The following is a 14,960-nucleotide window of genomic DNA, read 5'->3' as shown; positions in this document are numbered from 1 at the left end:
CGTATAAATGGGTATTTCCATGCCCTTGCCAATGAAAGATGGCAGTAACATCACAGATGTTAGTCTCGAGCTCAAGCGATCTTTATCCTTATTTTAGGTTACTGATTCGATTAAGAACCTGTTTAGAATATACGGTACACTTCCTAATGAGTTAATGGTGCAACTCAAATCTTTAAACCGCACAGCAGCTCAAGCACCACGGTTCGATCGCTCTACCAAGCAGGGACAATTATGCACCTAACAGATTCCCATTTGGATAAATAAAATGCTGCATTTATCTTGGCTCTAGCTATAGAACCTTTAATAAAATCTATTTTTGATTTTCTATTCATTAAATACTAAAATTTCATCTGAAACTGTATCAGTTTCTCTAACTTTTTGAAAAGTTACTTTTATGAACAATAATATTTTGATTTATAATTAAATCTTCTACTGTATGTTGTACAGAGGATTCTAAATCTTCTCTTATCTGAGAAGCAGATACTCTAGAAGTTTGTGGTATATGAACCATATAAACTAGAGGTGAAATAAAAGAATGACTAGATCTTGATTTAGCATAACCAGAATATGGGAATAATCTTCTTTGTTCATTATTGAACTGTATTTGAACAGATCCTTCATTATTTTGTATAACTTGTTGTAAATCTCTATTTATTATAGGATTTCTAGGAACAGCTTGTTCAATTATCCAATTTTCTGGAAATTCAATTTCTTCTCATTTTATAGATCTATAGGTTGTAATATTAGATCTATTAAAATTAGCTTTTATAATAATAGTTTCATTTAATTTTTTTTATCTATTCTTTCACATAGGATTTAGTGTAAATAATGGTTTATAATAAATAAGATAGCAGATACATATTACTTATGTTCAAGGAGTATAATTATAACCATGCGTTTTAACATTTAATGTTAAATAATCTAATATATTTATATCAGACATAGATAAAGATAAATTAGGATGAACATCAAAATATACTGGACCATATGCCAGACTAGATTGAATTATTCCCATAAGAGATTATTTCCAATTTAAATTTCTACCATCTCTTAAGGCTGCTATGAAGCTTTCTGATAAACCTCCTAAAGTTAAAGGTCTAAAAGCAATTTGAATTATACTTATATGAATAAATCCATAATTTTTCCTATAATATAAAATATCTTTATTATTTAATAATCTAATAACCATTTCTTCATTATGAAGAGGTACCGATGATTCTGTAGTTTTAACCAGTTGTTTGAAACCAATTTTTTCAAAAGTTCCTAATTTGTTAATAATTTTAGATTCTATCTTAAAAATAGTCTATTTATTCAATAAATCTAAATTTTCTGGTTAATCATATTCTTCATTTAAACTGTTTTGAACAGTTTCTTTCACACTAAAAATATTCATACAATAAAAGTGCTAAATTATTAACCAGACTATTTTCATGGTTCTTTTCATTTTTTTATTATTACATACATTTCAATAAATTTGTATTTATTTTATGTTTAACCTGCATTTTTTTTTTAAAACTCAAGAGATGGGTATGTTATATTTAAATATTTATTTTTATTTGTCAATAAATATAATCTGAAATTATTTTTATAATTTTGACCTCTTGATGTCTCTCATAAATATTAAACGGAAATGCTGTTTTCAAGAAATCTCCCCAGTTAATAACCGTCGATTATCTATTTGATCGAACGGTCCACGACAAAACCCTAATGGAGTTCACAAGCTGCACTTATAAGCTCCCAACTCCTCTCCATTTCACCTCTTCATACACTCATAACTCTCTCCTTGCAGCCTTCGGCGAGCTAGGAATCTTCAGCTTTTTCCAGAGGTAATTCTATCCTTCTATGCTTTATATTGTCTATATCTGCACCGACCGATGCTAGATCTATCTTGTTATTGGGATTTCTTATTTTTTTGATGAGTTATAGCTGGATATTTGGTTGTATTGATCATCTGTATGTGTTGAAGGTACTTAATGACTATAATTTTTACGGATCTCAATTTTTTTAACGCGAATCTTACTTTGGAGGCTTTTTGGTTTCAATCTTAGACAAATCAAAACGGTTGTTTGATTTCATGTGTTAGATTATGAATCTTAAATTTAATTGTTCTGCCAGTGATTGTTTGGTTTAATCTATGAAAGGGAGTTCATATCTGTTTATTGTTTAAAGATTATCTTTGTATTGAACCTCCCTTTGAGACCTGAAAGGTTTTCGCTTTAAATTTTACCTTAAGTTGTTGATGGATTCAAAAGTTAATATTTGTTTCGTGATTGTAAAATTGTCTTCTTCTTTGTACTTTTAATTGTAGAATTTCTTTTTATGATGATTGCTGGATGCTGCTATTTGTAGTCTGGTTGCTAGACTAGTTTCTAACTGTAAAACTTGTTATCATTTGTGTTTTAAGATGTTTTCATATTGCTGATATTTGATTGTAATGATTAATGTAAGAACAACGCTGTTATATTGTACATTTACAGTGAGTCTTAAAAAGCTTGTTTCTAGTTGCAGTTTGATTATTAAGATCATCACATGGGTAAGGAAAAGATTCACATTAGCATTGTGGTCATTGGCCATGTCGACTCTGGGAAGTCTACAACCACAGGTCACTTGATCTACAAGCTTGGAGGTATTGACAAGCGAGTCATTGAAAGGTTTGAGAAGGAGGCAGCTGAGATGAACAAGAGGTCATTCAAGTATGCCTGGGTGCTGGACAAGCTTAAAGCTGAACGTGAACGTGGTATCACCATCGATATTGCTTTGTGGAAGTTTGAGACCACGAAGTACTACTGCACTGTGATTGATGCTCCTGGACACCGTGACTTTATCAAGAACATGATTACTGGCACCTCTCAGGCGGACTGTGCTGTCCTCATCATTGATTCCACCACTGGTGGTTTTGAAGCTGGTATTTCCAAGGATGGTCAGACCCGTGAGCATGCATTGCTTGCTTTTACTCTTGGTGTGAAGCAGATGATATGTTGCTGCAACAAGGTGAGAAATGGTCATTATCTTATTTCACTAATGGTGCATTTGGATTGAGGATTTGAAATCCATTAATTTCAAATTCATTTACATTGTTTAACAACTTAACGTAAGAAATTCAAATCCATTTCCAATTAGTGACGCTATAATTGAAATAATCACCATGGATTTCATATAGAGTGTAAATAAGTAGGAGATTGATTTGAGGTTCCTTTATTGATGTTATTTAGCAATGAAAATGAATTTGAATGGGTGACTCAATCCAAATGCAACCTAAGTTTTGTGGTTAAGTATCAATTTTGTTTGAATCCTGGAAGATCTAACATAATGATGTTATATATATATATTTGCAGATGGATGCCACCACACCCAAGTATTCCAAGGCTAGGTATGACGAAATTGTGAAGGAAGTTTCTTCCTACCTTAAAAAGGTTGGATACAATCCTGAAAAAATCCCATTTGTTCCAATTTCTGGTTTCGAGGGAGACAACATGATTGAGCGATCCACAAATCTCGAGTGGTACAAGGGCCCAACCCTCCTGGAAGCCCTCGACATGATCCAAGAGCCCAAGAGGCCATCAGACAAGCCACTTCGTCTCCCACTTCAGGATGTTTACAAGATCGGTGGTATTGGTACTGTCCCAGTTGGTCGAGTTGAGACAGGTGTCATCAAGCCTGGAATGGTTGTCACATTTGGTCCCACTGGTCTGACCACTGAAGTTAAGTCGGTTGAGATGCACCATGAATCCATGCCTGAGGCTCTTCCAGGTGACAATGTTGGGTTCAACGTCAAGAATGTTGCAGTCAAGGATCTCAAGCGTGGCTTTGTAGCTTCCAACTCCAAGGATGATCCCGCCAAGGAAGCTGCCAACTTCATCTCCCAGGTCATTATCATGAACCACCCTGGCCAGATTGGTAACGGATATGCCCCAGTGCTCGACTGTCACACCTCCCACATTGCTGTCAAGTTTGCCGAACTTGTGACCAAGATCGACAGGAGATCTGGCAAGGAGCTAGAGAAGGAGCCCAAATTCTTGAAGAACGGTGATGCTGGACTCGTAAAGATGATTCCCACCAAGCCTATGGTTGTCGAGACCTTCTCCGAGTACCCACCCCTTGGTCGTTTTGCTGTGCGTGACATGCGTCAGACCGTTGCTGTTGGTGTTATCAAGAGCGTCGAGAAGAAAGATCCCACCGGTGCCAAGGTCACCAAGGCTGCTGCCAAGAAAGGAGCCAAGTAAAACGTTGGAATTAATTCTCTTTTATTGTCCTTGGTTGAATGCATTAGTCTCAGTTTTGATTTATTCAGACAAATTTTAAGGATTTGTAGTTGTTTGCGTGCACTTATTTCATCTTCTTGCACCCTTTCGAGAAGATTATCGAGCAAGTTGATTTTTCAAACTAGATTGCATAATTGATGTGGATTCGGGCATGGATGCCCAGCTATTTATGGTTTATAATCCGTTGGTCATTGTATGATTTGCAGTACTTTTTATATGTCAGGATATTCATATGATGTCTGGTTAAGCGTTTTGAGGACGGTTCTCACCCCCGGGCGGCCCCCCCCCCCCAACCCATTCAGGCGAAATGACAAATGTGTTTCCTGAACATTGGTCTAAGAAATAACATTTTGAAATTTTGATAAATGTACCACGCCGCCCAAGCTCGAATCTATGCTTAGCATTTGGAATTATGAGCTTACTAGCATTTATGATATAATTTTGACGGTTTTTTTTTAAAATGTTATAAATTAATAAAATCATTATAAAAATGTTGCAAATTGAAAATGTTTATGAAAGTAGTATAATCCGTTTTTTATTGTATCGGATTCAGAATTTTTTTTAAAAAAATTAAAAATAAAATAAAATAAGCAATCACATATTCAATCCTCTAAATCCGTGATAAACTGTCACAGATTCAATGAATCCGTTCAGAATCCTTGACCAATCCTCCTACTATAAATTGCACCGAGTATTGAGCATAATTTCTGCAGAGATATTCGACATTATTCCTTTCTTCTATTGATTCAACATTATTCCCTTCTTCCTTCGCAAATATTCGCCATTCTTCTACCGCGGTTTTTCTTGTTAGTTATATTTCGTACAATATGTAACTCTCCTCCCCTTATAAATTGTGTCGAGCGTCTGAGTATCATAATTGTGTCGAGCGTCTGAGTATCATAATTCATAATTTGATTTAAGAGAATTCTGTCGAATATCAAAATTCGAGAGAATTGCGCCGACTATAGTAATTCAGAATTTGATTTTGGAGAATTATGCTGAGTATCAAAATTTGAGAGAATTGCGCCTAGTCTTAGTCGAATCCATATTTTTTCTTTCTATATTGAATTTTTTTGTATAATATTTCTGATAATTTTTGTAATTTATTGCATAAATTAAACATCGTTCGCTGATTCAATTATAAATTCCATACAACAACATTTGAAAAAGTAATTTCACTAATTTCTTATAATTTAATTATATTATTTATATTATATTAATGTAATTATAATTTGTTCGGTTGCATTATACTATTAAATATAATTTTGTTAAATTTTAAAATATGAATATTAATCATAATATAAAATTACTAATAGAAATACTAACAAGAAAGTAATAATAAATTGAAATTGTTGATATTTGAAAAAAAAAATTCGAAGTTCGTATTTTAAATGTAATTTTATTATTTAAATATGAGAATTAGTTAATATTAAGGCCTTTTTCACTGTTTAGTATATTAATTATAATACTTTAGTAGAATAAAGTAAGGAAAAAATAATTGTAAAATTAATGTATCACGCTTACTAATTGGCGTGATTTTTATTTTAAATCATCTTATTTGTTTTTTAAATTTTTTTAAAAAATAAGTCATTCCTACTTACTTATTTTTTTAGTAAAATTTTTTTAAGTCATGTCACGCCAACATAGTATTTATGACATGAATTGAAATAAATTTTTTTAATTAAAATTTAAAATCATGTAACGCCTATTTAGGTGTGACATGGATTGAAATAATTTTTTTTTATTAAAATTTAAAATCTAGGCGTGAAATGAATTGATAATTTTTTCTGAATAAAAAAATTATTTAAATGTAAGTCACGACTTATTGTCGTGACATGATACTGTGAGGGCCTTACTTTACGTAGTTGGCTAATTTTTTTATTTTTATTTTTTTTGTTATGATTGTATACATTATGTCATATTTTTCGGTGCAGAAATGGATACTGTGAGAGCCTTACTTTACGTAAGTGACTATGTCATTATTGAAGATGATAGAGTTGGATATAGTATCACCACGACCAGGCCCTTTAAAATCCCTAGGTCTACTACATTTTTCCAACTGGTGAATTATGTGTATCGCAAGCTGGAGATCGACCAATCAAAATTCTGCATCAAATTGTCAACAAAATATTGTTATAGCTCGTTGTCTCGTTACATTGAAGAGCATGTATATATCACAGATGATGATAGTCTACAATTTATGTTTGAGTTTCCGACACTGGATTGCATGTACTTGTATGTTGATTCATCGCTAGTGTTACAGAACGTAAGTGATTACGATTTTGATGCAGTCATGCCGGTAATAACACAAGGTTTGGGAACAATATGTTTAAATGAAGCGGGACCTTCTATGTATCACGTCGATGAACAGTCAGCTCAGAAATACTCTGGGATCGACACTGGTCCTTGGGATCACTATAACACGGCTCACACTGAAGAAGATTATGCATGGGGGATGAACAGAACACGAGAATGAGATTTTAATTCACGGGGTTGGGATCATCATATCACGGTTCTATCAGGAGTTGATGTCGCATGAGGTTATAGTAGAACATGCCAATTGGATTTAAATTCATGGGCTGATGAAGAAAATACCACAAATGTCAGACGTTTTGATAGTTTTGCAGGGGCTGCAAATATTCCCGCCCTAATTACAGAACACATGGCTGAGCAAGATGATTTATTTGGGGACAATTCGCACCATATCATGAATATCGATGATGATTTGTATACTACATCAATTAACAGAGAAGATGATGATCATGTTGACAATGCAAATGAAGAGACATGGACGCGTGTGTTAATGTCTGGAACAACAATGACAAAGAACGTTCCTATTGCACCGGAGCAACATTTACTTGATATTCCCCGATTTTTCAATGAAGTCTATGACGAACAAATTTCATATTCATTTGTTATTCATTCTGCATCACGAACAAACTTTTACAATCCTGAAAGGCCAGTGATAAGTGCAAGATTTGCACTTATTTTATATAAGAATCCATATTGAATTATTTTAGTTTCGAACGAAATTATGCGTTTTTGGTTTTGTTTTTGTTGTCATTTCAAGAATGGAGAAAAGAGTGCACACGAAACCAAGTAGAGTCAAGAAAACATAGTGCCATGAAGCCTTCAGACAGAACCTCGCGCGCAGCTGTGCGACATCACGCGCAACTGCGCGCGATGATATGCAAGAAGATCGATAGAAAGGCGCGCGCGACCGCGCCAATTCACGCGCGACCGCGCATGCAACGACACAGCACCGAGAAGAGACTTGCGCGTGACCGCACGACATCACGCGCAACCGCGCGGGCAGCAACAAGCCATACGGCAAAATGGTATGCGCGGCCGCGCCATTTCTCGTGCAACCGCACGCACGGCGCCCAGAAAAAAATATAAATTGACGTGAATCCTGGGTCAAGGGAGGTCAGCCGCCGTGAGAGAAATTGACACACGAGAGCCGCAGAGCACACACAAAAAACAGAAAGAAGCACGAAGAGAGATCACGAAGACAAAGAGCAACGAATCTGGGGACGGAGATGCCACTTCTGATTTGTCATCTCTTCTTCCGCTTCTATTTTACTGTGTTGCGATGTCTAAAATGTGGAACATGTCTTGTTTTCGCTTGGATTTCGTGATGAACTAATTATGCAGTCTAGAGAATGATGTAGCTTTGTGGATACAATAATTTGACGTGGTTATTTTATATGATTGAATTCCATTCTTATATTTAATTGTGTCTCTCTGTATTTATCTCACTGCAATTTACTTGCAATAATTTGTGTGTTGTTTGATTAATTCTATAACTCGGGAGAGGGACTAGGATTATAGATAATTAGAAACACATCGTTGAATGTTTATATCGTCCGGAAGCCGTATAACTTTAGCGAGGCTTAGGTAAGAACATCGTTTGCATTTATCAATTAAACTTAGATTTTATTAAGAATAATTGAATCGAAGTTTGATTGATACAATGTATTCGTCACTTGGGGAAGAGGAATAATATAATTTAGTGTTCTTGGATATTAAACAACTGGAATTCATGAATATAAATTTAATTGGGAATAATTATCGTGGAAATTTGGTGAAATCATTTCTCTAGATAATTTCTCTAATTGTTATTTTTAAACTCGGTGATTAGATTAATTATTTGTTTTCATTTAATTTGATTAAGCAAACCAAATCTCCTTTGATTTTTCTGGATAAAGTTGAGACTATTTTAATTACAAGCATTGATAGATTTTTAGTTTACATTCCTCGTGGGAACGATACTCTACTTATATTTTATTATAACTTGACATCGTGCGCTTGCGAGCAATCAAGAAAACACCCAACAAGTTTTTGGCGCCGTTTTCGGGGAGTGTCAAAATTTGAATTTATATCACTATTGTTACCAATTAGTCTATATTTTAATTTAGAGCTTTTTATTTTTTTTATATTGATTGAGTTTTTCATTTTTTCTGTTTGACAGTGCATGCTAAGATCACAAACCCCTGACGTGCTTATTTTTTATCCGGAGATCGAAAAAACTGCGAGAAGATTAAGAAAAGCACGAAGAGAAGAGATACAAGTAATGGTTGAACACAGAGAGAATGACAGACACATCCCGCCAGAGGCTATACCTATCAGAGATCACTTCCGATGAGTGATCAACAATCAGGCATTGCCCGAGGGACCATCAATGCAAATAATTTCGAACTGAAGCCTGCTCTGATCAATATGGTTCAGCAAAATCAGTTTTCTGGAACTGCCACCTCTGATGCTCACGTTCATTTGAGGACATTCCTGGAGATCACGGACATGGTAAAAATTAATAATGTTCCTAATGATATTATTAGATTACGTTTGTTTTTGTTTTCTTTTAGGGATCAAGCAAGAGGATGGCTCCAATCGCTTCCCTTGGGAAGTATCACGACATGGCAGGAGCTGGCGATGAAATTTTTGGCAAAATACATTCCCCCTGCTAAGTCTGCACAGTTGAAAATTGAGATTAACACTTTCAGCCAGACTGATTTTGAGCAATTGTACGAGGCATGGGAAAGATACAAGGAGCTGTTGAGAAAGTGCCCGAACCATGGTATTGAAGACTGGGTGCAAATCGAATTATTCTTCAACGGTCTGAATGGGCAAACAAGAGGAACAGTGGATGCAACAGCTAGTGGCACGATCTTTGCCAAATCTCTTGAGCAAGCTTATGACTTGCTTGAGCAGATGACTATAAACAGTTACCAGTGGCTGTCTGAGAGATCCAGAGTAAAGAGGACGACAGGAGTGTATGTTGTGGACCCTATTACATCACTCACTGCACATATATCTGCATTGACCACACAAATAGCAGCGATGAATAAGGTGAGCACTTCAGAAACTGAGGATCCATCGACTGTTGTTGAAGAACCATCTCTACCTGAAGAAGCTCAGTATATCAACAACCGAAATTTTGGTGGATTTGGAGGATATCGAGGTAACCCTCCCCCTAATACTTATCATCAAGAATTGAGAAATCTTGAAAAATTTTCTTATGCGAATAATAAAAATGTGTTGAATCCTCCACCGGGGTTCAATACATCAAAGGGGGAAGGAAAGCCTTCATTTGAAGATTTAGTGGGAACGTTTGTTGCTGAATCTGGAAAAATAATGGCAAGGACTGAGTCTCGTCTTGACAATATGGAGACTCACATGGGAAATATGGGTGCCACAATGAAATCTCTGGAAACGCAAATTGGACAGTTGGCCAACGCTTTGAGATATCAGAACAGGGGTCAATTTCCTAGTAACATGGAGGTTAACTTAAAAGAGCAGTGCAAGGCGACATAAAATTTGAGGAGTGGAAAAGAGTTAGAGGTGCAAAGTTCCAAGGAGAGAATGGACAAGGAGAAGACAGTTGAAGAAGAGGAAACTGAGGGATCCAAAGCTGAAGTTGAAGTTGAACAACCTCCAGTATTTAAGCCAACTCTTCCATATCCGCAGAGGTTCAAAAAGAAGAATTTGGATGATCAGTTTGCAAAATTTTTGGAGATCTTTAAGAAGATACACATCAACATACCATTTGCTTATGCTTTGGAGCAAATGCCGAATTATGCAAAATTTATTAAAGATGTGATATCTAAGAAGAGGAAGATGCAGGATTTTGAGATTGTGAAACTGACTGAAGAATGTAGCGCCATACTGCAAAAGAAGCTACCACAGAAATTAAAAGATCCAGGGAGTTTTACTATTCCTTGCTTTATTGGTGGTTCTAAATGTAGTAAAGCTTTATGTGATTTGGGAGCAAAGTATTAATTTGATGTCATTTTCTATCTATAGGGAACTGGAGCTTGGAGAAGTCAAACCAACCACTATCACCTTATAGCTTGCAGACAGAAGTCTCACGTATCCACGTGGGATCGTTGAAGATGTACTGATAAAAGTGGATAAATTTATTTTTCCTGCTGACTTTGTGATTTTAGATATGGAAGAGGATCATGATGCTCCATTAATCTTTGGGAGACCGTTTCTGGAAACTGGAAGGGCATTGATAGATGTGCACAAGGGTGAACTCACCCTGAGAGTTGGCGGAGAAGCAGTCATTTTTAATATCTATCACCCCATGAAGGGATCAAATGAGGTAAGCACTTGTAAAAAAGCATTGATATTATAGAATCATGTATGTCTCTTGAATGTGCAGGAAATAGGGATCCTTTGGAGAGCTGTTTGATGGGTGATGCAGGAACTGTTGATGAATATAATTGGGAAATGAAAGAGCAACTGGTGGCTTTTGAAGCAATGCAAAAATAAAGGAGAAAAAATGCACCGCTTGAAGAGTTGAATGAGAAAATTGAGGTAAAACCATCTTCTCCTGACTTGAAGGAACTGCCAAGCCACCTGTGCTATGCATTTTTAGGTGAGAAGTCGACATATCCGGTAATGATCTCCTCTCTTACATGAGCTGAAAAAGAGAAACTGTTGAGGGTGTTGAGGAAATATAAAAATGCGTTAGGATGGTCGATTTTTGATATTAGGGGAATTAGCCCTACTATATGCATGCATAAAATTTTAATGGAAGAATCGTATACCCTGTATGTGGATCATCAGAGGAGATTGAATCCAGCGATGAAGGAAGTTGTAAAAAGTGAGGTGCTAAAATTGTTAAATACTGGTGTAATTTATGCCATTTATGATAGTAGTTGGGTGTCTCCTGTTCAACTTGTGCCTAAAAAGGGTGGAATAACTGTGGTTAGAAATGAAAATGATGAACTCATATCTACTCGTACTGTAATTGGCTGGCGAGTATGTATTGATTACAGAAAGTTAAACAATGCCACATGTAAAGATCATTTTCCACTGTCTTTTATTGATCAAATGCTTGATAGACTTGCTGGTTATTGTCATTATTGATTTTTAGATGGCTATTCAGGTTATAACCAAATTGCTATAGCGCCAGAAGATCAGGAGAAGACTACGTTCACATGTCCCCATGGCACGTTTGCTTTTAGGAGAATGCCGTTTGGGCTATGCAATGCACCTGCCACTTTCCAGAGGTGTATGATGGCCATATTTGCAGATATGGTGGAGGAAATAATGAAAGTCTTCATGGATGACTTTTCGGTATTTGGTTATTCGTTTGATCATTGTTTGCATAACCTATCCCTTGTTTTGCAGAGATGTCAGGATAAGAACTTAGTACTTAATTGAGAGAAATGTCACTTTATGGTCCAAGAGGGTATTGTTCTTGGACATAAAGTGTCTTCCAAGGGATTAGAGGCAGGACCGAGCTAAAGTCGTTGCAATTGAAAAACTTCCTCCACCAAGGAACATCAAGGGAATAAGGTGCTTTCTAGGACATGCGGGGTTTTATCGTAGATTTATTAAGGATTTCTCTAAGATCACTAAACCCCTATGTAATTTACTAGAAAAAGATTCTGCCTTTATATTTGATGATGATTGTTTGCAGGCGTTTGAGAAAATCAAGAAGGCATTAGTGACTGCACCAATTATGATAGTACCAGACTGGAAAGAGCCCTTTGAGCTAATGTGTGATGCTAGTGATTATGCAGTGGGCGTGGTCTTAGGCCAAAGATGGGAAAAGATGTTCAGGGCAATTTACTACGCAAGCCGTACAATGGATGCCGCACAACAAAATTACACTACGACTGAGAAGGAGATTCTTGCAGTAGTTTTTGCTTTTGACAAATTCAGGCCCTATTTGATCAGCACAAAGATAGTTGTTTTTACTGACCATGCAGCTATTCGCTACCTATTCGCCAAGAAGGATGCAAAACCATGCTAGATAAGGTGGATTTTGCTACTACAAGAATTTGACTTCGAGGTCAAGGATAAGAAAGGAACTGAAAATCAATTGGCTGACCACTTGTCAAGACTGGAGCTGGAGGAGAAGAAAGAAGAGGAAGTTATACAGGAAACCTTTCCGGATGAGAAGCTCTTGGAGGTAAGCTCTGTACTTCCTTGGTTTGCTGATATTGCTAATTTTTTGTCTTGCGGCACACTTCCTCCAGATCTGAGCTATCATCAAAAGAAGAAGTTCGTCCATGATATCAAGTTATTTTATTGGGATGATCCATTTGTGTATAAGAGCTGTGCTGACCAAGTGATTAGGAGATGCGTGGAGGGTATCGAAGCACATCAATTCTGGAGAAATGCCATTCTTCACCATATGGTGGACATTTTGGAGCGTCACGAACAACAGCTAAGGTATTGCAATCTGGTTTTTATTTGCCTAGTTTGTTTAAAGATAGCTATACCTTAGTAAAATCATGTGATAGATGCCAGAGGTTAGGAAACATCTCCAGGCGTCATGAATTAACACTGACAAATTTTTTGGAAATGGAAGTTTTTGACATTTGGGGCATTGATTTCATGGGACCCTTTCCCCCTTCTTTTGGTAATTCTTATATTTTATTAGTTGTGGATTATGTTTCGAAATGGGTGGAAGCAATCGCCACCAATACTAATGACGCTCATGTTGTAGCTAAATTAGTGCATAAGAACATCTTCACAAGGTTTGGAACATCGAGAGCCATCATAAGTGACGAAGGTATGCATTTTTGCAATAGGATTTTCAACTCACTTTTGGCTAAATACAGTGTGAAGCACAAAGTGGCACTAGCATATCATCCTCAGACGAATGGACAAGCTGAAATATACAACCGGGAAATTAAACGAACTACTAGAAAAGACTGTCAACACCAACCGGTGGGATTGGGCCATTAAGTTGGATGATGCGTTATGGGCTTATCGGACTGCATTCAAGACGCCTATTGACATGTCCCCTATAGGCTAGTATTTGGGAAAGCATGCCACTTGCCGTTAGAATTGGAGCACCGAGCATTTTGGGCAGTAAAGAAGTTAAACTTTGATTTAAAAGCTTCTGGCGATGTCCGAAAACTGCAGTTAAATGAGATGGATGAATTTCGAAATGAAGCATATGAGAATGCCAAGATCTACAAAGAGCAAACCAAGAAGTGGAATGACAAGATCATTGTGCAAAGAAAATTTGAACCGGGACAACAGGTGCTGCTTTATAATTCTCGTCTCAGACAATTTTCAAGGAAAGTTAAAATCAAGGTGGTCAGGACCGTTTATAGTGGAGGTAGTGAAACAATACAGAGCAATTGAACTCATATGCAATGATGGTAGAACATTTAAGGTGAATGGTCAGCGAGTGAAACACTATTTTGGAGACGAAGTGCGGAACATGGACAATATCTCACTGGCCAAATCTACTTGAGGCAGAACTGAGTCGAGCGGATGATGTTAAACCAAGCGCTTGTTGGGGGGCAACCCAACCAGTATCTTTAATTGTTTTTTGTTTTCTTTATTTGGTTTTATTATATTTTCAGTAGTAATGTTGTCCTTACATTTTTGTTTATGTTATTGAACTTCAGATTTGACGATTAGATATTGACATGTGTTTTATTGTGCAGGTAAAAGTTGAACATGACGTCAATTGGAGTTTGTTTAAAAAAAAAATTGACAGACGCATGCGCGCCACCGCACAACATCTCACGCAGCAGCGCGTTCAGAACCAGTGGAGGGCACAGAAGCTCGCACGCCACCGTGCAACATCTCACGCTGCCGCGCGCACCCCATCATCGAGTGAGACCAGAAGCGCGTGCGCAGCCGCGCGACATCCCTCGCAACCACGCGCGCCCCATCACCCTTGAAGAACAGAAGCTCGCGCGCGGCCGCGCCAATTCTCGTGCGACCGCGCGCGCTGCGTACAACCCCATTTAAAAAAACCCTATCTCACAAATTTCACACAAATTTCTCCTCCCTCTCAAAAACAGCCGCCTCCCCCAACACTTTCCTCCACAAATCCTCTCCAAATTCAAACAACCCACAAACCTCCATCCCCGAATCACTCCACCACCTCAAGACATCATCTCCACACCATCACACCACCTAAATTCACCAAGCTGCCGCCGCTGCCGCTGTCAACTAGCCACCGCCTACTGCCGTCGAGTGTCATCTATGGTTAATTTTCTACACTCAAGGTTCCGATTATTATAGTTTGTCGTTGTTTGAGTTAACTTCTAGCAATCATACAATTGTTGGTGCTGGTATTGTGCTATAATTATTGTTATAAGTGTGGATATTGTGGAGAAATTATGCCGCCTAGAAAGAGATCGAAGGATGTGGCTTCCTCTTCTCGTTCCTATGATGCTAATAAATTTTGGAACGAGGAAGCATTATGAGTTTATG

General features: G+C 37.1%; 2 protein-coding genes across 3 annotated transcripts; both read left to right on the top strand.

The window, feature by feature from the left end:
• Nucleotides 1-1,682: 1,682 nt before the first annotated feature.
• On the top strand, nucleotides 1,683-4,458 carry LOC140830956 (elongation factor 1-alpha-like). Of its 2 annotated transcripts, none has more exons than XM_073194552.1 (3): nucleotides 1,683-1,826; nucleotides 2,509-2,991; nucleotides 3,336-4,458. In XM_073194552.1, the coding sequence occupies exons 2-3, from the start codon at nucleotides 2,530-2,532 to the stop codon at nucleotides 4,221-4,223; spliced, it is 1,350 nt and encodes a 449-aa protein (XP_073050653.1). In that variant the 5' UTR covers nucleotides 1,683-1,826; nucleotides 2,509-2,529; the 3' UTR covers nucleotides 4,224-4,458. The 2 variants fall into 2 exon arrangements, with proteins under 2 accessions (XP_073050653.1, XP_073050654.1); XM_073194553.1 differs by having other exon boundaries at nucleotides 1,767-1,826; nucleotides 2,503-2,991.
• Nucleotides 4,459-11,351: 6,893 nt separating this feature from the next.
• On the top strand, nucleotides 11,352-13,874 carry LOC140830197 (uncharacterized). Its single transcript, XM_073193482.1, has 5 exons — nucleotides 11,352-11,528; nucleotides 11,778-11,846; nucleotides 12,193-12,462; nucleotides 12,574-12,950; nucleotides 13,535-13,874. The coding sequence occupies exons 1-5, from the start codon at nucleotides 11,352-11,354 to the stop codon at nucleotides 13,872-13,874; spliced, it is 1,233 nt and encodes a 410-aa protein (XP_073049583.1).
• Nucleotides 13,875-14,960: the final 1,086 nt, after the last annotated feature.

Source organism: Primulina eburnea, chromosome 4 (assembly GCF_022965805.1).
Source record: "Primulina eburnea isolate SZY01 chromosome 4, ASM2296580v1, whole genome shotgun sequence".
NCBI classification, from domain to species: domain Eukaryota; kingdom Viridiplantae; phylum Streptophyta; class Magnoliopsida; order Lamiales; family Gesneriaceae; genus Primulina; species Primulina eburnea.
Note: the sequence above shows the minus strand (reverse complement) of the source record. Positions and strands in the feature narration are given on the sequence as shown.

Bases quoted from the DNA above. Each gene is read 5' to 3' on its own strand.
- LOC140830956 (XM_073194552.1), top strand. From the start codon at position 2,530: ATGGGTAAGGAAAAGATTCACATTAGCATTGTGGTCATTGGCCATGTC. The intron at 2,992-3,335 runs GTGAGAAATGGT...ATATATTTGCAG, and splicing joins TGATATGTTGCTGCAACAAG to ATGGATGCCACCACACCCAA.
- LOC140830197 (XM_073193482.1), top strand. From the start codon at position 11,352: ATGAAGGAAGTTGTAAAAAGTGAGGTGCTAAAATTGTTAAATACTGGT. The intron at 11,529-11,777 runs GTATGTATTGAT...GCCACTTTCCAG, and splicing joins GTACTGTAATTGGCTGGCGA to AGGTGTATGATGGCCATATT. The intron at 12,463-12,573 runs GTTGTTTTTACT...TTCGAGGTCAAG, and splicing joins ATTTGATCAGCACAAAGATA to GATAAGAAAGGAACTGAAAA.